The sequence below is a fragment of the Vidua chalybeata genome, chromosome 2 (assembly GCF_026979565.1).
Source record: "Vidua chalybeata isolate OUT-0048 chromosome 2, bVidCha1 merged haplotype, whole genome shotgun sequence".
NCBI classification, from domain to species: Eukaryota; Metazoa; Chordata; class Aves; order Passeriformes; family Viduidae; genus Vidua; species Vidua chalybeata.
The window spans coordinates 18477916-18504292 of record NC_071531.1 but is presented as its reverse complement, the minus strand read 5'-3'; the positions used below and the strand labels follow the sequence as shown (position 1 = coordinate 18504292).

Here is a 26377-nt window from a genome sequence, read left to right as displayed (position 1 = left end):
TTTGGTATTCCCAGTATTATTAATATCACTTGTCTAAACAATGACCAAGCTTTAATTGTGAGCAGTTTGGTATAAATTTCATTTTTTCTATTTTCAATAGTTTTGGACATTCCCTGATTAGGAATAATTTTATAAAATCTTTCCTGTTAATATTGTAAAGATTTATTGTGCCAAGTCCAACCAGAAAATTAAACACACTTAGACAGACTGGCCTTGTACCATGGTTGAAAAGTATCTGAAAGTACAGGGCATTTCAAACTGCACAGTCAATGGATCATCTCCAAATTCTTATTACAAAATACCACAATACTTGACCATGCAGTGAGTGAACTAGGGTACAGTAACTAATCTTGAATGTTTTACCATTAGAGAATTAATCATTATGAAGAAAACTTTTCCTGTTATGTTATAGGACAGCTTACGGTTAAATATGGGTAATGCAGTCAGTAATGGACTGTAACAGGGCGGGGTTGGCACTCAAAATTGTAATTTTGTAATTAGGTCTTTGAAGCCTATTAGGAACTGTTTTCAGTCTTTCTATTAGAAGGGTAATGGGTATTAAAATACTATCCCTGCACCTAGGTCACAGGAACTCAAGTTTCCTACCCAAAATTGCAGTTTTTAATTACAAAAGCATTGCCGTACATGCTTCCTTGCTTTAGTGCTACATTAAAAAAAACCCTTATTTCATCCAATCTTGCTTATTTGGAGATATATTTATAATAATACAATGGTGTATTATAAAGTGAATTTTTCCATTCCAGTTAAGACAGTCTTCAGAAATGATTTTTTTTCCTTCTCTGAGAATAAATCTAATTACTCTTTTTTTTTTTTCCCAGTAATTTTCTATTGCTTCTGTGAAATTCTTTTTTTCTCCATGAAAGTAAGTAAAGTAGAATTTCACTTGTACTGCTTTCAGTTATTAATACAGAAATAGAGTATATAAACTCTTGTGGTGAGAATTCAAGTCAGCTGCTTATTCTCAGAGAAGTTCCTCATTAGAGTTGAATTTTCAGAATTATGTTACAACAGTGGAAATTAATTTACAGTATTTGGTAAAGAAATTTCTTAAATGCAATATCACATAATCACATTATTTTGTAACTAGGTTGTTAGACCCCAAGTCTGGGGCCACGTAATTATACCCAGTTTACACCCAAAAACTACACAAAAGGCATACAATACAATTAATGCACTATATCAATTGAGTTGCTTTATGAATCAGATTGTTGGAAGCAAACCTACTCAACTGCATTTAACAGGATGAGATGGGGAAAGAGCAGAAGTAAAATTGCAGAACTAATCTTACTGTTTGTGCTGCAGCTTGTGCACCCAAAATGCTTTTGGAGAGTTACAGGTGACTTCCAACAGCTCTGTGAAAACTGCCTCTGTTTTGACAGAATTTAAAGCCATGGGAATAGAAAATAGTGAGGAGTTCAGTATTTAATTCTCTGTGCTCTCTGGTCCATGCCTGGATTCTGGTCTGAGGATCTGTCAATTCAGCCTGGAGGGAAACATTCCTCTCTCGGCAGCATTCCTTTTAGATAAAAAACCAACCAAACAAACAAAACCCCGAAAAACAAAAACAAACAAAAATCATTGCATTGCAGAAGTTGAAGGATTTAGCTCATATTTGTACATAAACTTTATATTGACTTCCACTGCCCTAGTCCAAGTACACATTTTTGGCTCTCTTGGTAAGAGTATCTGATGTTTGCAGCTTTGCTGGAAGCTCTTGTCATAGAGTCCTAGGGGTTTTAAATGTCAAATGCTTGGAGTCTGGTGCTGAGGTATTGGACTGTGGGGAGTGAAACCTCAATGTCTTTCTTGTACTGAAGGGCCCAAACCAGAACTGAGATAAAGATTCTACTTAGCCCTTTTTTGGTTATTAATGCTTTTATAGGCATACTTTATTCTCTTTTTCTGCAGTAGCCAGGTTAATTTCTATTTGGTCTTTAGACCCATGCTCACCATGGCCCTGAGTGCTTCCTTTGCCCTTGCTATAGGCCAGTCTCCTCCAATGCTCTCTTCTGTTTATTGTTTTGGTTAGTTTTAGTGCCTGCAAATACATTTTTGCAATGGCTTTCAGCAAGGACCTTACATTACATACACAGATCATAGATACAGAAGCTTTAAGGCATCTGCAAGTGATTTTGTTATCATTTCCCCAATTTTGCTATCCATTTCTCTTTTTGGTTCTTTTTGTACATCTGTCTGCATCAGTTTGAAGAGTCAATTTATGTATTTCAAAGACTGAGCAAGATAACTGCTTTTCTTGAATAATTTCATGGGTAAATTATGCAATGTTACACTGAATGTAACTGAATGATACACTGGGGTTGTATCCTCATTCTTGAAACGAGGGTCAGCACTTTAGAGAGAAGGCATTGCTGGAAGACCTTAGGGCTATGAATAAACTACCCAGATTTAAGATGAACACAGATGAATCCTGATTTTGATAAATAAGTTAAAGCAAGTTGCTTTAAATTTTCTTTTATAAGACAAAGGGGGAAAAAAGGAATTGTGAATTCACCAATCTGATTACAAGACAACTGATGACAAAATTCATAGATGACGGACTAAAGCAATTGCAGGTTCCTGGTTTATTTTAAATTACATTCTTTACTCACAGCAGCACCAATATACATTTGCTCTTACCAGTGGGTCCTCCCCTAACACGTGATGTAGTAGGAAGTACTTTTTTTGGGTTTTGGTTATTTTGTGTTTCAGAGGAGGCAAGAGATTTTGTGCAACTTCTGAAAGAAACTGAACTTTTAACATCAGTAAAACCAGTAACTCCCTGTCCCTTCAAAAATCAAACTATATTCTGGAGTTCTGAACTGCAGTGCATTTACTCCCACCCCTTTTGAAGGGAATTATTGCTGTATTTTGCTTCCCACACTTCATAGGTTCAGTGGAAAAAAAAAAAGCAGCAAAAGCATGCTCTGCATTTCTATTAATGTTTAGCTAAACCTGCAGTTTCACTCTGTACAGAATTGAAACTCCTGTGCTCTTACATGGGTAACAGCAAGTTTCTAATATAAAGAAGAATCAGCTTTATTTCAAAATAAAATTCTGAGTGTCTGCCTAGATATTAAAATATCTGAAGTTTGTGGGTTTAGACTGCAAGGAAGATTTCCAAAGACCCTGTGCACCTGTAAAAAATTACTGGTTCGGGTGATTGGACACTGATTAAGAAACCCACTTGCAACCAAAACAAGTAGAAACTGAGCCTCTCATGTTCTGGTGTCGCATGGCAGGGACATGGCTGGGTAGTTGAAGAAATCAGCGTACACAGTCCAGCTTGTGTCAAATCATTATCTTCTTTCATAATTAGTTAAGCACATTATCTTTGCTATAGGGTCAATAATATAAGCTATTATAGAGTAGAAGCTATCTTTCCTTTGTTGTGACTTACACAGTGAAATATCCAGAGCCGAGTAGCTAGTGTAGTGTTTGCGAGTGAAGAGTGAAGGTTTTCCTCCTACCAGAAATTTCTTGAATGGTCTTTCAACACACAGCAGGATTTTAGTAAGATTTTTGCATTAGTTATGGTAGCACCCAATGAAAACCTCAGTGTTTTTTGAAAAGCAAAATCCAGTTATCAGTAAAGAGAAGAAGAATCATTCTGCATTGCAGTACTTCTAGTATTCAGGCACAAAGGTGAGAAATATAGTTCTGAATTAATATATTTGGGAATTAATAAGCCCTTTTTTAGGCCTTGATTGAAATGGCATTGATGCTGTATAACTTCCCTGTTTATGTCTATATGACCCAGACACAGGCAATTTGAAAGTATGATTACAAATTCTTTCCCTGTTTATTCTTCAGGTTCCTATCACCTGAAATTAATTTCTCAGCTCCACCATAGTCAGAGAAATTATAAATTGCAATTTCAAATGTAAAGAAAAATATGTGGAGAAGGAAGGTATGAAAAAATCCCACTAAATCCACCTAATAAACATCCTAAAAATCTGTTCTGGTGAGCATGGAGGCTTGTAAGCATGAAACTGTCTGAAAGAAACCATGTTCTGTGAAATGCTGGATTGTCATCAGCATAAGTCTATCCATGTAGTTTTAAGCTTGGGCCCTTCTACACTCTCCCACACAGTTTTGACCTTGCTGTATGCCATTTCCTGTGCCCTTGCCACTATTCTTTTTTCCTCCTTGGGTTTGTTTCCCTTCCCCAGAATCCCATTCACTTAATAGACATTTCTTCCATAAAGTATTCAACTTAGAACTGTCCCTGTTCTTGAAGCTATTTTCATCAGGAGTGAATCTAAATAATAATAATGACTAAAATTACAAAACTGAATTATTGTTAACATCAATAACCAACTTCCCTCTCTCTTTTCATGCAGCTTACACTAAACAGAGGGGGTGGGGGAAAGGAGGAACTTGAGCTTCTTCAGATCTTAGTTTAGTCTGAAGTGACTGACATGCTTATATAACACATTTTTCTCCTTGCTAATTGAGCTTAAACTTTGTGGCCAAGTATTTCACAAATGTCCTTTGGAATTCCTCATGGCTTGGATGTTAACCTTTTTATGAGTAGGTCTTATAGTTTTTATGATGTGGTATTGTATCTACCTAAAACACAGTTTGAAATGAAAACTCTATTCAAAAGTAGCATAGAAGAGAGCAAATTGCAGGATATAAGAATAAATGCACATAGATGTATGAGTAACGTAAGAATTTGTTTAAAGGGGGAAAAACAGGAGTACTCAGTTATTTCTGTGGGGGTGGAGCAGTAGATGAGGTGCTGTTGTTTAAAGTGCAAATGTTTGAGGAAGTAGGTTGCAGCAGTTGTTTCACATTCAATTATTTCTCAAGTTGCAATCGAGGTGAAAAATAGTGATGGAGTAGTGATTTCTGCTGTTGTCGTGAGTGAGTTATGTCATGTTACATTCTCTTCTGCACCTCAGCTGAACTACTGGAAATCACTTTGATGCTGTTTTCTTCTGCTGTGTTTTATAGTCTCTTCCAGCATCAAATCTGCCAGACCTGGAAGCACACAGAAAATGGTATGTCAAACTTTCATTTTAAAATTGTTCTTAGGTATCTTTGAGTGGAACTGTTGTAGAAGACTTTCAAGAACATATTCTGCTTTTCTGTTTTCTAAATGGTACGGTTTACTGTTATGGTTAGAAATTGCAGTGCATCATGACCAGAAAATAAAGTATTAATTTGCATTAATACTTACTGTACAGCAGTGCTACGGAACAAGCAATGGATGTCTTATCAAAATGCTCTAAGTTCTTAGGTGTTTATTTTTCTCCACCCTTTCCTCCTGTTATAACCTAAAATACATGTGGAACCTCTACAGAAAACCTTCCTTCAGAAACACATAGCTGTACTGTTGCTGAATATTTGAAGAATACCCTAAATCATTAAGAGTTTATGCACATGCCAGTTAAGATCAGTAGATTAGTTCTTTTCAAACTTCTTGTAAAGCCAAGCATAGATTACTGAGAAAAGAACAGCTCCCATACTCTAGCTGTACTTTTAAGTAAGCCTCCCATTGCAAAGACATTGCACAAAACAGCATTGCTTTTTGCTCTTATTTAGAAGTCTTTTTGTTTGTTCTGGTACTATCACGGACGCAACATTTTACACATGTGAATAGCCAGATACAGCACCAGGATGTAACTCTTTGCAGTTCAAATAGCTAATGCATTAAAAAGATTATCAGGAAAGGGAAGAACGTACAAAAAAATGAAGCACAAAGATGGTAGTAGCTAGGCTGGCTCTGCAACAACACTTAGGTTCCTAAAAATACTGAAGTATATGAGAGTTCAAAACCTGAGCATTATAAAAGACTCAAGATTATTTTCTTAACATATTCAAAAACATATTCATGAAGACTTTCAAACCCGATTCACTGCACCTGATGTCAGGCACCTAAATGTGCACCATTAATCTCTGCTTGGTGTGTACTCAGGCAGATCTCCCTCAATCTTCAAACCGAGCAGTTCCTGCAGAGAGGCCTCTCTCTCCTCTCTCCCACTCTATCTTGAATTTCAGTGCTGCTGTGCTTCATGGGCACTTGCCTTGGGTAACCAAACTAACTCTGGGGTCCATTGGTCTGCTAATGCAGGAAATGGAGGCAGGCAGCTGCTGGGACATTACAGGCCATGGTAGCATAGGCGTTCTTTGGTATTCCATTAGTCTCCTAACATCCTTTACATGTATAATAATATGCTGTGTCCCCTGGGAAAGAATGAAGGAAGGCAATTTTTTTTCAACAATATATCCAGATTTTTCTTTGGTAGTGTCCCTTGTCACTCTAAGAAAGAGCTTCAATTTTCCATATAATTTAATAGCAATGGCAGAGTCCTTCCTTCTCCTTCTGACATCCCTGACCACATTACTGGAGAAAAAAGGGTTCTACTGAAAAGCTCAGGTGGTGAGAGGAAATTAATGCCTTTTATCTTTTTCAAATTTACTCCCCACTTACTCTGTTTATTCTCATTAATCATTTTTATCCAAGTGCTTTTCTACATCAGGAGATCAAAAAACTTAATCCTGCTCTAAAGTGGATTGGCTAGACTGTACTGAAAACACTGGTGAACTCTCTTACCCAGTGATCTCTGTCTGGGTGAGTTTCCTAAGTGAATTCCAATAAGCTAAATGATGGTTAATTTGATACCTAGCAAATGAAAACACTAGAGTTGGATATAATAAAATATGAATACATAGGCATGGCCTGATTAGTCCATATGAGCCTTCCCTGAATAATTGTATGAATGACAGCCATGGCTACCAGCCATGGTATTTAGCTACCTTGTCTTTTCCCAGAGGATATGCAGAAAAGAAGAAAGCACCATAGCACTTCCATGGAATAGGCAAAGAAATTGTGGTAGCACTGTAGCACTGTGTCACTGTATCAGGTTACACTGAAGACAAGGTCTGCAGTGGACTTTTACATTTTCCCTTCTATACTGGGGCTCAGTAATTCCAAAGATGACTGAAGGAATTGCCAAAGTGATGCTATTTGGATGTTGAGTCAAGATAGCAGAAGTGCAGTGCTGTGTGAGACTTGATCTGGCTTCTCTCTCATTTGCTGCTCTCCAAGTCACCAGAGCACTCTTCCAGATACACCGATGCAGAGGTAGATCAGCATAGTTCTCTAAGGTAACACAGAAACACAATTTTTTACAGGGGACACAGTGCTCGAAATAAACAAGGTGTGCAAGAGGAAGCCTCACTTCACCTCCGAGCGTGTCACCTGCAAGGCACAGTTTTGGCAGCACTCAACACGGTTCACACAGACTGCTTGGCAGGTCTCTGTATGTTCTTGTGTCCCAGCTAAAGAGATAAAAACATTTCCATGTATCTTGAACATTTTACCTAATCATGTGATTTTCACCTGCTTAACTGGATTTTGACATTTAATCAATATTATGCCACACATAACCAATCCTCATTGTTTAAGAGCCCTCTATGTGCTACGCAAGCCTCCACCACTGAGTTTTCAAGGGAGAAATGAGGCTGTTGATTTTCATGGGGTATCTTGTCTTTAAAACTCTTGACCAGCACCAGACACAAGCAGTTAAGATCCTAGGCAAGGCACAAGATGGTCAGGGCCCCTCTGCCTGTGCCACACAAGCCAAGGCTGACAGCCTGCCAGCCAGGGTTTCCTTGACATTGACTGCTGCTGAGGAAGTAACTAGTAAGTTGTGAAATATTAAAAGCTTTTTCCATAATAGACACAAACCTATGAAGTCGGCAAAGACTTGAGAGACAGAGAAGCTTCTTAACATGCCTGTGGAATTTTGGCTCTGGTTATGTAGTCTGATTATTAGTCATTTATGGAACATACCCAATTTTAAACTTGCCTTTGATTTTCATATGCCCACCTCACATTGATACATTGTTTTTTCATCCTTCTTCCCTTATTGGGCAGAAAAAATGCAAACGTATTAAACTTTATAGAAATAAAGACACTAACTGGCTTAGGTCAACTCTACACCCATTCTAACACTTACTAGAGGAAGAATACACATGATAATGTTAAATTTGAGTTAGGAACTCAGTCACCTGTTAGTGAAGTTTTGAAAGTTTACACAAGCTTTTAAGTGAATATATATCCATCTTGCATACCCTTTGAAAAAGTAACTGTGCTCATCTATGCTATTATGAAATGGCAATCTGCAGAATGCTTAATACCTCTTATTATCCCTTGAAAAAGAATGTTCACAGAGACTTTATTCACCCTTTGTCACATTTCCAGAAGATATTTTTTTAATAATTCATTTTTTAGAGAGTGGTATTTAAATTAATACTAGAATTCTAGGAGATAATAAAAAAGCATTTGAGGGAAAAACCAACATATGCCTTCGGAAACTTCTAATCCTACTTGCACATCAATTCCTGGTCAGTGTGAGACAAGAACCAGAATTTAGATGTACAGTGGGCCTGACCCAGTGTATAGGTGAAATATTCTCATTGCATTAAACTAATACCTCCATTTTTCCTTGGTTTTAGGTACCTTGTGCAAAGAGGTCAAATGCATTGCCATTTATCTTGCTCTACATATTCCCAATGCTGCTGTCAGAGGCTTGGTTTCCCAAAACTTTACCCTGTGATGTTAAATCTTCAGAAGGTACTGTGACAGTGGACTGCACCGACCGGCGCCTTACAGAAGTCCCCAGAGGGATCCCTGGAAATGCTACCAACCTTACCCTGAGTATTAATCATATTCCCCACATCTACCCAACATCCTTTGATCATCTTGAAAACCTCCAGGAGATTGACTTCAGATGCAACTGTGTGCCTGTCAAAATGGGACCCAAAGATCATGTGTGCACCAGCCCCCTGAAAATTGAGAATGGCAGTTTTGCTGCCCTGACAAGATTGAAGTCATTGTATTTGGATGCAAACCAGCTGTCAGAAATACCCCGAGGTCTTCCTGCTACTTTAACCTTGCTGAGCCTGGAAGCAAACCACATCTTTTCTATCCAAAAAGCCAGCTTCTCAGAGCTAGGAAACATAGAGGTATTGTATCTTGGACAGAACTGTTACTACCGCAATCCATGCAATGTTTCATTTGAAATTGAGGAAACAGCCTTCCTGGCACTGAAAAAGTTAACAATACTATCCCTCAAGTCCAACAACTTAACACAAATCCCACCCAATTTGTCATCTACTTTAAAGGAACTGTATATTTACAACAACATGATTCAAGAGGTTCAAGAACAGGATTTAAGTGGTCTTCCCAACCTAGAAATTCTCGACCTAAGTGGCAATTGCCCACGTTGCTATAATGCCCCATATCCTTGCATTCCCTGCCCCAAGAGCTCGATTCAAATACATTCAAAGGCTTTTGACTCCTTGGAAAATTTAAGGATTTTGCGGCTTCACAGTACCTCTCTTCAGAGCATACCCAGCAGCTGGTTTAAAAACATCAAGAATCTCAAAGAACTTGACCTCTCCCAGAATTTCCTCATGAAGGAGATTGGAGACGCTCAGTTCTTGAAATTTCTCCCTAGCCTTGTGCAGCTTGATCTGTCCTTTAACTTTGAGCTGAAGATGTATTCTCCCTTCTTGAAACTTTCTAAGACATTTTCCTCCCTCTCTAACCTGGAAACCTTGAGGCTCAAGGGTTATGTCTTTAAAGAACTGAGGGCACAAGATCTACGGCCACTGCTCAGTCTTAGGAATCTAACCATGTTGGATCTTGGGACTAATTTTATTAAAGTTGCAAACATGACAGTGTTTGAAGAATTCCCAGCTCTTAAGTTCATTGACCTCTCAGTGAATAAAATTTCTCCTTCTTCAGGGGAAAGCAACTTCTATGGATTTTGCTCTAATCCTGGCATTTCAGTCGAGCAATACAACAGGCAAGTACAACAAGAGATGCATTATTTCAGGTATGATGTGTACGGGCGAAGTTGCCGTTCCAAAGACATAGAGGCTTCTTCCTACCAATCTTTAGTGAAGGAAGATTGCCTTAACTATGGAAAAACTCTGGATTTAAGCAGAAACAATGTATTATTTGTTAACCCTTCAGACTTCCAGGGACTTAGCTCCCTCAAATGTCTCAACTTGTCTGGTAATGCAATAAGTCAAACTTTAAATGGAAGTGAATTCTCTTACTTGTCTGGATTGAAATATCTGGATTTTTCTAACAACAGGGTTGATTTGTTATTCCAAACTGCTTTCAAAGAACTAAAATTTTTAGAAATTCTAGATCTGAGTAATAACAAATATTATTTTCTGGCAGAAGGTGTTACTCATGTGCTTAGTTTTACGAAAAACCTTGCCCATTTGAGGAAGCTGATGATGAATGAGAATGACATTTCTTCCACTATTGATACAGGAATGGAAAGTCAATCTCTTCAAATTTTAGAATTCAGAGGAAATCGTTTAGATGCTTTATGGATGGATGGCAATGGTAGATACTTGTCCTTCTTCAAGAATCTGACCAGCTTGGAAGAACTGGATATTTCCTTCAACTCACTCAGTTTTTTGCCTCACGGTGTTTTTGAAGAAATGCCTCCCGGTCTCAAGATCCTCAACTTAACAAATAATCGACTGAAGAGTTTCATCTGGGGAAACCTCCCCTCTCTGAAGAACCTAGTAACTCTGGACCTGAGCAATAACCTTCTGACTAACGTTCCCCGAGAGCTGTCCAATTGTACTTCATCTCTCCAAGAACTGATGCTCCGAAACAATCGCATTCAGCGTTTAACTAAATATTTTCTCAGAGGTGCTTTTGAACTGAGGTACTTAGACCTCAGCTCAAACAAGATTGAAATAATTAAGAAATCTAGCTTCCCTGAAAATGTCATTAACAACCTGCAGATGCTGCTTTTGCACGGCAATCCTTTTAAGTGCAACTGTGAGGCTGTGTGGTTTGTCTGGTGGATCAATCGGACGCAGGTGACCATTCCTCTTCTGGCCACTGACGTCACCTGTGCTGGCCCAGGGGCACATAAAGGAAAGAGCGTGGTTTTCTTGGATCTGTACACCTGTGAGCTGGACACGTCATATTTGATCCTGTATGCTCTGTCAGCTTCGGCCATCCTTGCCTTGATGGTGTTCACAGTGATGAGCCATCTCTACTTCTGGGATGTGTGGTACAGCTACCATTACTGCACTGCCAGGCTGAAGGGCTATCGGCGCTTGTCTTCACCAGCTGCTTGCTACGATGCCTTTATTGCCTACGACAGTGAAGATCCAGCTGTGAATGAGTGGGTGCTGCAAGAGCTGGTTGAAAGGCTGGAAAACCAAAAAGCCAGGCAGTTCAATTTATGCCTGGAAGGAAGGGACTGGCTCCCAGGACAGCCGGTCTTTGACAACCTTTCCCAGAGCATTCAGCTGAGCAAAAAAACCATCTTTGTGCTGACCAACAGGTATATTAAAAGCGGCCGCTTCAAGACAACATTTTATATGGCTCATCAGCGGCTTCTGGATGAAAAAATGGATGTCATTATCTTGATATTTCTTGAGAAGGTTTTGCAGAAGTCCCGCTATGTCCGTCTGAGGAAAAGGCTGTGCAGAAGTTCAGTCCTGGAATGGCCAACTAATCCTCAGTCTCAGCCTTACTTCTGGCAGTGCTTGCAAAATGCCATAGCTATCAGTAATTCTCTGGCTTACAACAAGCTTCTCCAAGAAACTGTTTAGCTCTACTCTCCCTGTCAATATTGTTATGATGCACATGCACCTTGCTTAGCACTTTTTAGTGTGTAGCAAGTAATGATGCACTACCCCCTGGAAGTCATTGATAAGAAAATCTCCACTTCCAGCTTTTTGTTCACTTTAGGCCTCCAGCATCTCCTATGGTTGGGTGAAGTGTGGGTTGACACTTGGTCAAGATGCTAAATACACAGAGTGATGGAGTGTTTGGACCATGCCTCAAGTTGCTGCTGTTCAGACACTGTTGGAATAAATGGGATTTTAATGAAAATGTATAGTTTCTCTACTTGCTGTATTTATGAAAATCAAGAAAATAAATCAGTGACACATTTGTGCCTGGAAATAACTTTAGAAAAGCTCATTCTTTGATCTTAGGAGTTGGGAAAATTAAAGCTTTCTTATCTTTTCATTCTAGGCTTTCAGCTTCTGAGTCTACCACTTCTGTCTGAGTGGGGAAACTGGGAAAAGCGAATTCTGTTTGGACTGATTTCAGGGGCTTGGGTCTGGTATAGGAACTCTTCCAGTTGCACAGTCAAAAAGCACACAAATCTGAAGAACCTTGGAAGGATGTGTGTGGACTGAAACAGAGAGGTATGAGTTCAGAAGATCTTGTAGGCTGTAGGTGAAAAGGAGTTATAAGATAAAGGGATTCCTTGTGCATGGGTGCAAGGAGGAGAAGACAGCAGATGGGCAGAGGGAGAGGCACAAGGCAGATGGAAAAAATCAGTTAAACCAAAGAGACAAAGAACTAGATATCTTCCAGATCCCTACCAACCCAAACCATTCTATGATTCTGTGATCTCAACTGCCTCTGGTGGTTCCTTGCCTAGGTCTTCTGTCTGGTCCTTTCTTTAAATAGTCCCTTTTTGATTTAGTTTAGTAGACATGCAGACAGACAAGAACACAAAAACAAACAAGAAAACCAATGCTCATATAATATTACAGACAATAAGGATTTTTTTTTCCTCCAAATTATCATAGTGGTGTTACTGATTTACAACAGAAGCAGGAGAAAGATCAGGGCCTATTTAGAAGAGTGGATGTTTTGATTTTATTTTACCATTGAAAGGAGGATCTGGGGAACTAAAGGCTTGTCAGCTTGACATCGGTGCCAGTGAAGGTCATGGGGCCGATCATCTTGAATGCCATCACGCAAGAAGTACAGGACAACCAGGGTATAAGGTCCAGCTGGCTTGGGTTAATGAAAGGCTGGTCTTCCTTGACCAACCTGGTCTCCTGCTATGACAAAATGACCTGCTTAGTGGATGAGGGAAAGGCTGTGGATGTTGTCTATCTAGAGTTTAGTAAAGCCTTTTACATAATTCTCCATAGCATTGTTTAGCCAGGAGAAAAGGTGGATCAGGGAGACCTTATCACTCTCTACCACCACCTGAAAGGAGGCTGTATTCAGTGAGAGTCAGTCTTTTCTCTCATGTAGAAAGTGACAGGATGAAAGGAAATGGACTGGAGTTGCATCAGAGGAGGTTTACATTAGATATTAGGGGAAAAAAATCATGGAAAGAGTTGTCAAGCAATGGAACAGACTGTCCAGGGAAGTGGTGAAGTCACCATCTCCACAATTGTTCAAAAAGCACATGGATATGGCACTTGGTATGTTTTAATGTTGAACATGGTCATGGTGCTAGGTTGATGATTAGACTTGATAATCTTAAAGTCTTTCCAATCTTAATTATTTTATGATACTGTGATTTCTTATGGTTGTGTTTGAAGTTTGAAGATTTGAAGTTCAACTACTTTGTGCTCATTGTGACCAAGACAGTCACCAATCACCACTTTGCCCATGAATCCCTCTTTGCTTTCAAACAACAAATCTAGGTGGGTATGTTCCCTAGTAGTTTCCCTTAATATCTCCATCAAGAAATCATCTTCAACATGCTTCAAGACTGCTTGTGTCCATTGTATAGTGTTCTTAATTGAGGTCTAGGAAGTTAAGATCATCCATAAGGACAAGGACAGCTGACCTGGAGATATTTTCTTAATTATTTTAGAAACAATTCCTTAGTGTCATGGTCCCACATGGGTGGTTAATAGCATCTTCCCACAACAACACACTTCCCAGAGACTCTCAATCACGTCATCACCAACCCCTCCCTCATATAAAGAGCCATCCCATGACTTCCCTGCACTGCCTATCCTTCCTGATGAGCCTATAACTATGTTATAACACAATAACACAATGAATCAACGGCATTGTTTTATTTGGTAAAGAAATTTCCTAAAAGCAAGATCATTTAGCCCACATTACTTTGCAGTTAAGTTGTTAATAACCCTGAAGGCTGGGGCCACATAATTATACCAAAGTTTACACCTGAGCACTACACTAAAGGCATTTAATGCACTGTATCAGTTCAGTTGCTTTATATATCAGATCTTCGTTTCAAATAAAGCACTGAATTATTTGCCTTCCCTGTGCACAAATACTGTAAATAAAGCTTCAAAATTACTTGTGCCAAGAGGTTGCTTGGGCTTCTCTTCAGAAGAGTTTCTTTTGAAACTCTTCTTATGCAGATTGCAGTCTGCACAAGTCAAATAGAGAAACATTGAAACAAGGCAAATAGAACATTGGCTCTCATGCAAACCTTGTTCATAAATCATGCTCCAGCTGTCTTGAACATAAGAATGAACTGTTAATCATACTGGACTGGTAAACATCTTCATAATAAGATCATCCTTCTCTTTTTTTTATGGTCTGACAGAAGGGACACAATGTTTAAATTTCCTTGGGAGTCTGAGTTGCATTTCATGAGCAGTTGAAATGTGTATTTCTCAGATTGTTGGAAGCAAACCCACTCAACTGCATTTAACAGGATGAGATGGGGGAAAGAGCAGAAGTAAAATTGCAGAACTAATCTAATACAGAACTAATACAGAACACTGTATGTGCACCCAAAATGCTTCTGAAGAGTTACAGGTGACTTCCAACAGCTCTGTGAAAACTACCTCTGTTTTGACAGAATTTAAAGCCATGAGAACAGAAAATGGTGAGGGGTTTGGTGTTTAATTCTCCATGCTCACTGGTCCATGCCTGGATTCTGGTCTGAAGATCTGTCAGTTCAGCCTGGAGGGAAACATTCCTCTCTCTGCAGCATTCTTTTGAGATAACTGAAAATATGCCCCATTGCACAGCAGAAATTGGAGGACTTAGCTCATTTAGTCTGTAAACCTTACTTTTAATCATTCCACTATCCTACTGCAAGTACACATTTTTGGCTCTCTTGGTAAGAGTATCTGATGTTTGCAGCTTTGTTGGAAGTTCTTGTCCATAGACTCCTAGGGGTTTTAAATGTCGAACATGCAGAGACTGTTTCTGAGGCAGTGACTATGGGGAGTGAAACCTGAGCATGTTTCACTGTACAAGTCCCTCTCGCAGTGGTTTGTCAGGTGTCTGTTGTCAGTGCTGGTACTCTGCGGTCTCTCCTGCGCTAAGTGGCAGCTGCCCCTGTCTGGCAGCCAAGGCCCACCCATCCGGGCTGGGGGGAGGATCGGGAGGGCAGGTTCAGAGAAAGCTGGTTGGAGAGAAAGCTCCTGCATAGAGATAAAGCCAGGCTAATAAGTTAAGGGAAAAAGAAAAAGGCAAATGATACAAAAGTGATCACTCACCACCTCCTGGCAGCAGACCAGTGCCCAGCTAGCCTCTGAGTGATGGCTGCTGTAGCTAAATCCACATCCTGCCACCCCTCCCCAGTTTTATTGCTGCACATAGAACCTTAATAGCATGAGTTATGCCTTTAGTCAGCTGAGCTCCGTAATCGTGGCTGTGCCCCCCTCCCAGACTCTGGCTCACCCACAGCCTGCTCACCAGTGTGAGGAGTGGAGAAGGCCTTGAGGCTCTGTAAGTTCCCAATAGGTGTAATGCTGGTGTGTAATCCACACTGCTTTGGTCACCAATCTCTACCAGGGTACCAGAGAGCTGCTATGGAGAAAAGGGCCCCATCCCAGCCAGACCCAGTATGGTTGTTGTGACAAATGAGATGTGATTGTGGATACTCATGTCTGTCTTTTCCAGGCCTGTGTTGAGCTATACTTGTAAGAAAACATAAAAGAAGGCACAAAAAAAAAAAAAAAAAAAAAAAAAAAAAATTGTACAGAATAGGCAAATCATAGAGACTTGCTGAATTCCCTGCTCAGATTAGGTGTTGTGTCCCCATGCATGTGCATACACATAGATTTCTGCTCTTATTAGTAGGATTCATAGTGGATGGCTTTTATCTAACAGTAAGGGAAGAGCTAATCTTTGGCTAAATTATGATGGTGCTATGTAGAATTCTCCCTTGTGGGTACCCCCGCATTGAGAGACCCCTAAAAAGTTCTGTGCCAGGAATGAGAGGCAGATGGGACTTTTGGTTTTTCAGTCTTCAGGTTGTTGTTTATTTTTCTCTTATCAGAAGTTCTGCACAATGTCTACATCTCAGACTTAGCGTACAAAGAGAAGGCACCAAAGTCACAAGACACACAGATTCAAGGTCTTTTAAAGCTATTTGGTCCAATTAACTCTTAGAACGTATACTTTATTTCTACCTTTCTACCTATAACTAATTATTTTTCTGTCCACGCAACATCTGCATTGTGGTTCTTTCTAACCTATCACCCTGTGCTCCCAACACTGCAGAAAATGGAATAGATGAAGAACAAGAAGGAGATCAGACAACATCCAAAATCCTCCATCTTGTTTCCTACCCATCTCCATACTAAAAACCCAAAACTCTAAGTTTTTCACCCTGTGATAAACTATACTACTATCTATTTCACACACTCAAAGATTCCAATTCGTCCCAAAGTCTTGGAAGCTTTCTCCATGGACAAAAGTTAAAAGCAGTGTTTTCCTGGGGATCAGGACTTCTCAGGACAGGCAGAGAATATTCCCTGTGCCCTGGGTTCCAACAGTGCTATATTGTACTTACAATGAAAGCATTGTTTATAGGATATTATGATTAGTAAAGCATATAAATTATTATTATTATTAAAATGGCACAGGATTTCTACAAAATAAATTAACATAGTACAAGCTGTAAGTAGTATAATACAGAATTTATAATAAATTTCAACTTATAATTTCCAATCACTAAATCCTAACTTATGATGCCAGTGACTTGAAACCTGTGCAGATCAAGTCAAATCTTAGACCATGCTTTGCTCTATCAATATAGCAACTATAATTAGACTCTCAAAACATATAAAAGAATAAGCCACTCCCTCCATCCTCAGAGGATGCAAACAATTATGTAGGCATGCCTGCTACTGGAGGTTGATGGGTTTCACTGTCCAGCAGCAGCTCTGGTTCAGGTTCCCCTTTATGCCTCATAACTGGTTGGATCTCTAGACCGTGGGCTGCTGCACTTTACCTCCCTCTTCCATGGGGGCCTGGTGGGCCAGGGACCTGGGACCCTCCAGGACAGTAAGGAGGGGAGCAGTCACCTTTTGCCCAGGAACCTTGAGCATGGGAGGGAGGAGAAAAAATGGTTTGTCTGGGTTTTCTTCTGGGTTCACAGAACCTTCAGGGCCTGAGAATGAGGTGAAGGGTAATGAAGATGTGATCCACTCAGGGACACGTGATGGCTGCTTGCCTCATGAATTGGCATTAATGAGCAGGGGTTGAAGCAGGGTGTACTGGTGGCAGTGGCACACATCAACACTTCACTTCTAGAGTGACTTTTCAGGGAAGGGAAGAATGAGGTATGTGCCACAGGCGTTCAGCTCTGAAGAGACCCCTGGTCCCACCAAGGCTTGCAGGGCTCAGAGAACAGTGGTGTCAAAGCAAAGGGAAAATCTGGCTCCAGCAGACTCCAGGGCAACCAGGGAGGAAGGTCACAGGGCTGGGAGTGGAAGCCTGCACCGCTGGAAATGGCAGGGCTCTGCACTTGGTTAAACAAGTAAAAACATTCGTGCTATCTGCAACTGTATCTAGATATATACAATATATACACTATACAAAATGCATTCCTACTGTATATAGGTGTTTTGCATATATAAATATACATACATAGAAGGAGACAAATCAATCCATTTCAAGTGCAGCTCATGACGTTAGAATCAAAATAATCTCTATTGAATAGTAGCCCTCACAGATAAAAATGTCATGCACAGTTGTCAAAAAGACAATATCAAGGTCTAAAATAAATGAAAAAAATATGTCTCATGGTCTTTAGAACTCCATAAATTGACATGCATGCATGTCTAATGTGAGCTGTGTTACAGCAGCTTGCCTGCCACAGTCTTAAGCCTTTTTTTCATATGGAGCTGCTTTCCTGCTGTGTGATTTGTTTGGGTCCAGCAGTGTCTGAGTTCCATGTTGTCCTGCAGGAGCTGTTCCAGTGCCCCCTCAGTGTTCTTGCCTGAAAATGACTTCATAAACCATGGCAGGATTACCTACATGAAATATGAAAAAAGGCTAGCAATGCCATCACTAAGAAGCAGGATTTGAGGATATCCCACTTACAAGTGCCAAACCTCCTCTAAACCTGCCAGTTTTATGATTTGCTGCCCATTTCTCCATTGTCATTCACCATCACTTCCAGCATTACTGCCTTGGCACTTCTCTTCATCATCCCCCAGAGAAAGGAAGGAATGATGTCTGTGGCTACTCTTGCCTTATCTGCCCATGAGGAAGGGGCAAGCAGAAGGGACATAGTTGCAGTGCTGACCCTGGAGGACTTGGAAAATAGCTCCATCTTATTTCAGCTATTCCGGGATGCCTTCTGTCTCCCTTGAAGGTAACCCAGGGAGTTTCTTGTTTCAAAAACAAGAGTGCTGGGCACCTTTTCTTTGAGCAAATGATTTTAACCTGTTGTAAACCAGTCAGTCTTGGTACTAAGGTAGCCTGGGGCAGCCTGAGCCTTCAGAAAAGGCAGTGTCTGTTTCTGTGGTATTAGTGGCTCCCTTGGCCATATCTCAGCACCCTGGGCAGTTTGGGTAGGCTCTTAACACAGATCTTTCAGAGTGTCCTCCCTCACCAGGCCCTGAGTGCTTCCTCTGCCCTTGTTGTAGGACAATCTCCTCCCATGCTGTCTTCTGTTTATTGTTTTGGTTATTTTTAGTGCCCGCAAACACATTTCTGCAACACCTATATGCAACATCAGTTTGAAAATTCCACTTATGTAAATTTAAAATCTGAGCAAGATAATTGGCTTTCTTGAATAATTTTATGGGCAAATTATGCCATGTAACGCTGAACACTGTATTAACCGTGCATAGATGGAGTTGTACCCTTATTCTTGAAATGAGGGTCAGCACTTTAGAGAAAAGACATTGCAGCAAGACTTTAGGACTGTAAGTGAACTTACCAAGATTTAAAATAAACACAGTGGAATCTTGATTTTGGCAAATGAGATAAAGCAACCTTTTGTAGACAAAGGAACAAAAAAAAGGAAATGTGAGTTCACCAATCTGATTACAAGCCAACTATCAACCAAATTTATAGATGTAGGGTTAAGACAATTAAGGACCCCTGCTTTATTTTAAATTATTTTCCTCACTCACAGCAGCCATAATATACATTTGCTCATATCAGTTGTTCCTCCCCTAACACGTGATGTAGTAGGAAGTACTTCTCTGCTTTCAGTTACAGTGTTTCAGAGGAGGCAAAAGAGATTTTGCACAATTTCTGAGGGAAACTGAACTTTTAAAATCCCTAAACCAGTGACTCCCTGTGCCTCTAAAAATCAAGTTATAGTTCAGAAGTCCTGGATTTCTGAAAACTCCCCTCCATTTACCCGGCCTCAATCTCTGAAGGGAATTATTGCTCTATATTGCTTCCCACATTTCATAGGCAAAAATGTAACGAAGATATGAAAGGAAAGGCTCTGCATTTTACTGCCAGTCAGCTAAAGCTGCAGTTTCACTTTACATAGAATTGAAACTCCTTGAGCTTTTAGCTGGTTGATAACACGTTCCTAATATTAAAACAATAAAAAAGATCAACCTGAGAGCAAAAGACACTGCGAAGTGTTGGTACAGCTATTAAAATTTCCACAGTTTGTAGTCATAGACTCTGAGGGAGCACCTGTCAAAAATTGCAAGGTTGAGTGACTGGACGTTGTGTTTTAGAAAACCTTCATGCAAGCAAAGTGGACACTAGACATCTCATATTCCAGTGACATGTACCAGGGATGTGGCTGGTTACTTGAAGAAATCATTCACAATCCAACTTGTGCACACTCTTCCACATAGTTTTCACTTCTTTGTATTCAGTTACCTATGTCCTTATCCTTTTTGTCTTGGTTTTGGTTCCCTTCCCCAAGTTCCTTTCACTTAACAGACATTTCTTCCAGATTTCTACATAGAAGTATTCAGCTTAAGAGATTTGTCTGCTCATATTAGCACACAAGTGATTCTCAGAAAGACCTGAATCCTTGAAGCTAGTACCTGCAGAAATAAATCCCAAATAATAATTATAAAAATTACTAAACTTCCATGTCAATTAACAATTTTTGTTTCCCTTGATGCAGCTTACATTTAAAAAAGGAAAAAAAAAAAAAAGGAACTTGAGCTTCTGCAATCTTTGTTGATCACATGAGTATTACCCTTTCATAATGCCTTTGTCTCCTAGCTGATTAATCTCATGCTCTCTCATTAAGGATTTTAAAGTTGCCTTCCTTTGGTGTTCAGAGGACGAGAAAGAAGATACGGTGTAGATTATTGTTGTCGTGAGTGGGTTATGTTCTCCCCTACACCTCAGATGAACCACTGTAAACCATTTTGATGCTGTTCTCTTCTGCTCCAGTTTATGGTCTCTTCCAGAATCTAATCTATCAGACCTGGAAGCACAAAGAATATGGTATGTTCAACTTTTATTTTAAATTTGCTCTTAGACATTTTTGACTGGAACTGTTGTAGAAGATTTTCAAGAACATATTCTGCTTCTCTATTTTCTAAATGGTTCCGTTTACTGTTATGATTAGAAGCTGCAGGGAATTATTTCTATACTTCAGAATGAGCCTAATATATATATACATATACTTGCTGTAACTTCTGAGATGTTTCTCTAGCCTTTCCCCATGAACAAATATATGGAACCCCTGCAGAAAAACTTCCTTCAGAAACACATAGCTGTACTGTTGCTGAATATTTGAAGAATACCCTAAATGATTAAGAGTTTATGCACATGCCAGTTAAGATCAGTAGATTAGTTCTTTTCAGACTTCTTGTAAAGCCAAGCATAGATTACTGAGAAAAGAACAGCTCCCATACTCTAGCTGTGCTTTTAAGCAAGCCTCCCATTGCAAAGACATTGCACAAGACAGCATTGCTTTTTGCTCTTATTTAGAAGTCTTTTTGTTTGTTCTGGTACTATAATGGAAGCGAGGTTTTATATATGTGAATAGCCAGATAGCCAGCACCAGAATGTAACTCTTTACAGTTCAAATAAGTAATGCATTAAAAAGATTATCATGAAAGAGAAGAATATATGAAGAAATGAAGCACAAAGATCTAGGCTGACTCTGCAACTACACTTAAGTCCCTAAAAAAACAGAACTACATGAGAAACTTACAAACATATTCATGAAGACTTTCAAAGCCCAGATTCTTTGCAACTAATTCCAGGCACCTAAATGTGCAGCATTACTTTTTGTTTGTTGTGTAGTAAGCCAGAGCTCTCATCATCTTCAGAGCCAAGCAGCAGTTGGAGAGGGGTCTCTCAGTCTCTCTCTTCCTTCCCTCCTTCCTCTCTTGAATGTCAGTGCGGCCTAGGTTAATGACAATAAAGTGAGAAACTTAGGTAAGCACCTAAAATTGTCTGAGTGCAATATAAGTTCATGTAGAAAGTTTGTGTCTTCAATCTAGACTGCAATCATACTTTGTCCATGTCATACTCTAATGGTTGGACAGTGTTTATTTTGGTTTATCACATCTTTGAAGGTTGAATCTAATTAGCTTTTCCTCCTGTTGCATTAATTATGTAGCAATTTGGCATAAAATAACCTCCCTTGCTTTCCAGCTGGTCCTCAGAACTCAGAGGGGCTAGATCTGTCTGGACTTAATTTCTGATTTGAGCCAGTTAACTACTACTAAGTCTGGTCAGGTTCCCAGATGCAACAATAGTCTGATTTACACTACAAGTCTCATCTTCTTCCTGAACAGATTCACCAGTTGTGAGTATTACTGATTCATCACTGTAAGTCTGGTTTAGTTCAATAAGAACTTCCATGAACACACTTCCATTGCACCAGTAGTGCAATCTATTGGATAATTGATAAATACACTAGACTTGCAACACACAAATGTACAGTGCTATATAAGTGCTCCCAGTGCAAATCTTACCAAAGAAGCATCCCTAGTTTTGTGAAGAGAGAGAAATAACTCCATTGACTAGTCCATAAAATGATTGTATTCTCATCATCTGCCAATTAAGATTTCAAATGCCAGTTTATACTTTTGGGAGAAGTGGAAGAGACTGTGGTCAAATACTCTGTTACTGCCGTCATTAATGGGGGACAGAGAGCAGCCACTTATATGTAAATAAGGGATATCAAGAGCAACAAAGCAATTACAAAGACTTTGTGTCTTGCACAAGGAAAGTACAGAATTGTGGAACTTCAGCATCACTTCCTCTTCTACCTGGCTGACTGAGGGTAAAAGTGTTACCCGTTTCTGCCTGATAATGTATCACACTTTAGCACACCATCATGCCCAGAGTAATCCATTAGCCACAGATCTCAGGGAAATCCCTTTACCACATATATAACAGCATATCTCATGGCTGTATGCCTCATCCCTAGACTTCCCTTGTTTTAAAGGTGGACTTTGATGTGCAGTGGCTACCAGTATTGCCCTCTCTGACTGGTGGTTCTGTGTCCATGCCTGGTGACACCCAGCACTTCATGGTCTGCTGTGGTGTGCATCGTCAGATGCAGAGTAAAGGGTACCCATTTGATGGAGCAAAATGTCTTGCAGTGCAAGAAGTCTCTATGGTTTCCCTAGCAGCTCTCTGCTATGCTTCATAGGCACTAGCCTTGGCTAATGCTCCTGGCCCTGGGAGACATTGCTCTGCAATAAAAGATGGAGACAGGCAATTACTGGGATATCATGGGCCATTTGGTTAGGCTAGACACTCTTTCATTATTCTCATAACGTTTTATACATGCATAAAATGCTGTGTCCTCTGGAAAAAAAAAATGGAAAGGAAATACCAACATATGCCTCCGGAAATTTCTAATCCTACTTGCACATCAATTCCTGGTCAGTGTGAGACAAGAACCAGAATTTAGATGTACAGTGGGCCTGACCCAGTGTATAGGTGAAATATTCTCATTGCATTAAACTAATACCTCCATTTTTCCTTGGTTTTAGGTACCTTGTGCAAAGAGGTCAAATGCATTGCCATTTATCTTGCTCTACATATTCCCAATGCTACTGTCAGAGGCTTGGTTTCCCAAAACTTTACCCTGTGATGTTAAATCTTCAGAAGGTACTGTGACAGTGGACTGCACCGACCGGCGCCTTACAGAAGTCCCCAGAGGGATCCCTGGAAACTCGACCAACCTTACCCTGAGTATTAACAATATTCCCCACATCTACCCAACATCCTTTGATCATCTTGAAAACCTCCAGGAGATTGACTTCAGATGCAACTGTGTGCCTGTCAAACTGGGGCCTAAAGATCATGTGTGCACCAGCCCCCTGAAAATTGAGAATGGCAGTTTTGCTGCCCTGACAGGATTGAAGTCATTGTATTTGGATGCAAACCAGCTGTCAGAAATACCCCGAGGTCTTCCTGCTACTTTAACCTTGCTGAGCCTGGAAGCAAACCACATCTTTTCTATCCAAAAAGCCAGCTTCTCAGAGCTAGGAAACATAGAGGTATTGTATCTTGGACAGAACTGTTACTACCGCAATCCATGCAATGTTTCATTTGAAATTGAGGAAACAGCCTTCCTGGCACTGAAAAAGTTAACAATACTATCCCTCAAGTCCAACAACTTAACACAAATCCCACCCAATTTGTCATCTACTTTAAAGGAACTGTATATTTACAACAACATGATTCAAGAGGTTCAAGAACAGGATTTAAGTGGTCTTCCCAACCTAGAAATTCTCGACCTAAGTGGCAATTGCCCACGTTGCTATAATGCCCCATATCCTTGCATTCCCTGCCCCAAGAGCTCGATTCAAATACATTCAAAGGCTTTTGACTCCTTGGAAAATTTAAGGATTTTGCGGCTTCACAGTAACTCTCTTCAGAGCATACCCAGCAGCTGGTTTAAAAACATCAAGAATCTCAAAGAACTTGACCTCTCCCAGAATTTCCTCATGAAGGAGATTGGAGACGCTCAGTTCTTGAAATTTCTCCCTAGCCTTGTGCAGCTTGATCTGTCCTTTAACTTTGAGCTGAAGATGTATTCTCCCTTCTTGAATCTTTCTAAGACATTTTCCTCCCTCTCTAACCTGGAAACCCTGAGGCTCAAGGGTTATGTCTTTAAAGAACTGAGGGCACAAGATCTACGGCCACTGCTCAGTCTTAGGAATCTAACCATGTTGGATCTTGGGACTAATTTTATTAAAGTTGCAAACATGACAGTGTTTGAAGAATTCCCAGCTCTTAAGTTCATTGACCTCTCAGTGAATAAAATTTCTCCTTCTTCAGGGGAAAGCAACTTCTATGGATTTTGCTCTAATCCTGGCATTTCAGTCGAGCAATACAACAGGCAAGTACAACAAGAGATGCATTATTTCAGGTATGATGAGTATGAGCGAAGCTGCCGTTCCAAAGACATAGAGGCTTCTTCCTACCAATCTTTAGTGAAGGAAGATTGCCTTAACTATGGAAAAACTCTAGATTTAAGCAGAAACAATGTATTTTTTGTCAATCCCTCAGACTTCCAGGGACTTAGCTCCCTCAAATGTCTCAACTTGTCAGATAATGCAATAAGTCAAACTTTAAATGGAAGTGAATTCTCTTACTTGTCTGGATTGAAATATCTTGATTTTTCTAACAACAGGGTTGATTTGCTATTCCAAATGGCTTTCAAAGAACTAAAATTTTTAGAAATTCTAGATCTGAGCAATAACCAGCATTATTTTCTGGCAGAAGGTGTTACTCAGTTGCTTAGTTTTACGAAAAACCTTGCCCATTTGAGGAAGCTGATGATGAATGAGAATGACATTTCTTCCACTATTGATACAGGAATGGAAAGTCAATCTCTTCAAATTTTAGAATTCAGAGGAAATCGTTTAGATGCTTTATGGATGGATGGCAATGGTAGATACTTGTCCTTCTTCAAGAATCTGACCAGCTTGGAAGAACTGGATATTTCCTTCAACTCACTCAGTTTTTTGCCTCACGGTGTTTTTGAAGAAATGCCTCCCGGTCTCAAGATCCTCAACTTAACAAATAATCGACTGAAGAGTTTCATCTGGGGAAACCTCCCCTCTCTGAAGAACCTAGTAACTCTGGACCTGAGCAATAACCTTCTGACTAACGTTCCCCGAGAGCTGTCCAATTGCACTTCATCTCTCCAAGAACTGATGCTCCGAAACAATCGCATTCAGCGTTTAACTAAATATTTTCTCAGAGGTGCTTTTGAACTGAGGTACTTAGACCTCAGCTCAAACAAGATTGAAATAATTAAGAAATCTAGCTTCCCTGAAAATGTCATTAACAACCTGCAGATGCTGCTTTTGCACGGCAATCCTTTTAAGTGCAACTGTGAGGCTGTGTGGTTTGTCTGGTGGATCAATCGGACGCAGGTGACCATTCCTCTTCTGGCCACTGACGTCACCTGTGCTGGCCCAGGGGCACATAAAGGAAAGAGCGTGGTTTTCTTGGATCTGTACACCTGTGAGCTGGACACGTCGTATTTGATCCTGTATGCTCTGTCAGCTTCGGCCATCCTTGCCTTGATGGTGTTCACAGTGATGAGCCATCTCTACTTCTGGGATGTGTGGTACAGCTACCATTACTGCACTGCCAGGCTGAAGGGCTATCGGCGCTTGTCTTCACCAGCTGCTTGCTACGATGCCTTTATTGCCTACGACAGTGAAGATCCAGCTGTGAATGAGTGGGTGCTGCAAGAGCTGGTTGAAAGGCTGGAAAACCAAAAAGCCAGGCAGTTCAATTTATGCCTGGAAGGAAGGGACTGGCTCCCAGGACAGCCGGTCTTTGACAACCTTTCCCAGAGCATTCAGCTGAGCAAAAAAACCATCTTTGTGCTGACCAACAGGTATATTAAAAGCGGCCGCTTCAAGACAACATTTTATATGGCTCATCAGCGGCTTCTGGATGAAAAAATGGATGTCATTATCTTGATATTTCTTGAGAAGGTTTTGCAGAAGTCCCGCTATGTCCGTCTGAGGAAAAGGCTGTGCAGAAGTTCAGTCCTGGAATGGCCAACTAATCCTCAGTCTCAGCCTTACTTCTGGCAGTGCTTGCAAAATGCCATAGCTATCAGTAATTCTCTGGCTTACAACAAGCTTCTCCAAGAAACTGTTTAGCTCTACTCTCCCTGTCAATATTGTTATGATGCACAAGATAAAAAATAATCCTTCACAAAGGATTCTGAACTTCCTTTGCAGAAACTGTCAAAGCAGGGAAGATATACCTCCTTGATGTTATATCCCAAAATGAAAGGCACAGTTACTTTGAAATCCTATAATTCCAAATTGAATATAAAGTGTTGCCAGAACAGATGTTTAGTTGACATGCACCTTGCTTTGCACTGATCTCTGCACAGCAATGGAAGATGCTAAAATGGGAAGTCATGTGACTTCAGGTTCTGTAGGG

The 26377-nt window shown here is 40.1% G+C and overlaps 2 protein-coding genes across 2 annotated transcripts; both read left to right on the top strand.

The window, feature by feature from the left end:
- The first annotated feature begins 55 nt into the window (after positions 1-55).
- On the top strand, positions 56-11980 carry LOC128783409 (toll-like receptor 7). The gene is made up of 2 exons (XM_053934050.1): positions 56-5065; positions 8488-11980. Exons 1-2 carry the CDS (start codon positions 4895-4897, stop codon positions 11626-11628), a joined length of 3312 nt encoding a protein of 1103 aa, XP_053790025.1. The 5' UTR covers positions 56-4894; the 3' UTR covers positions 11629-11980.
- An 8378-nt stretch (positions 11981-20358) lies between these two features.
- LOC128783398 (toll-like receptor 7) lies at positions 20359-26117 on the top strand. Its single transcript, XM_053934041.1, has 4 exons — positions 20359-20434; positions 21739-21749; positions 22395-22509; positions 22946-26117. The coding sequence occupies exons 1-4, from the start codon at positions 20359-20361 to the stop codon at positions 26086-26088; spliced, it is 3345 nt and encodes a 1114-aa protein (XP_053790016.1). The 3' UTR covers positions 26089-26117.
- Positions 26118-26377: the final 260 nt, after the last annotated feature.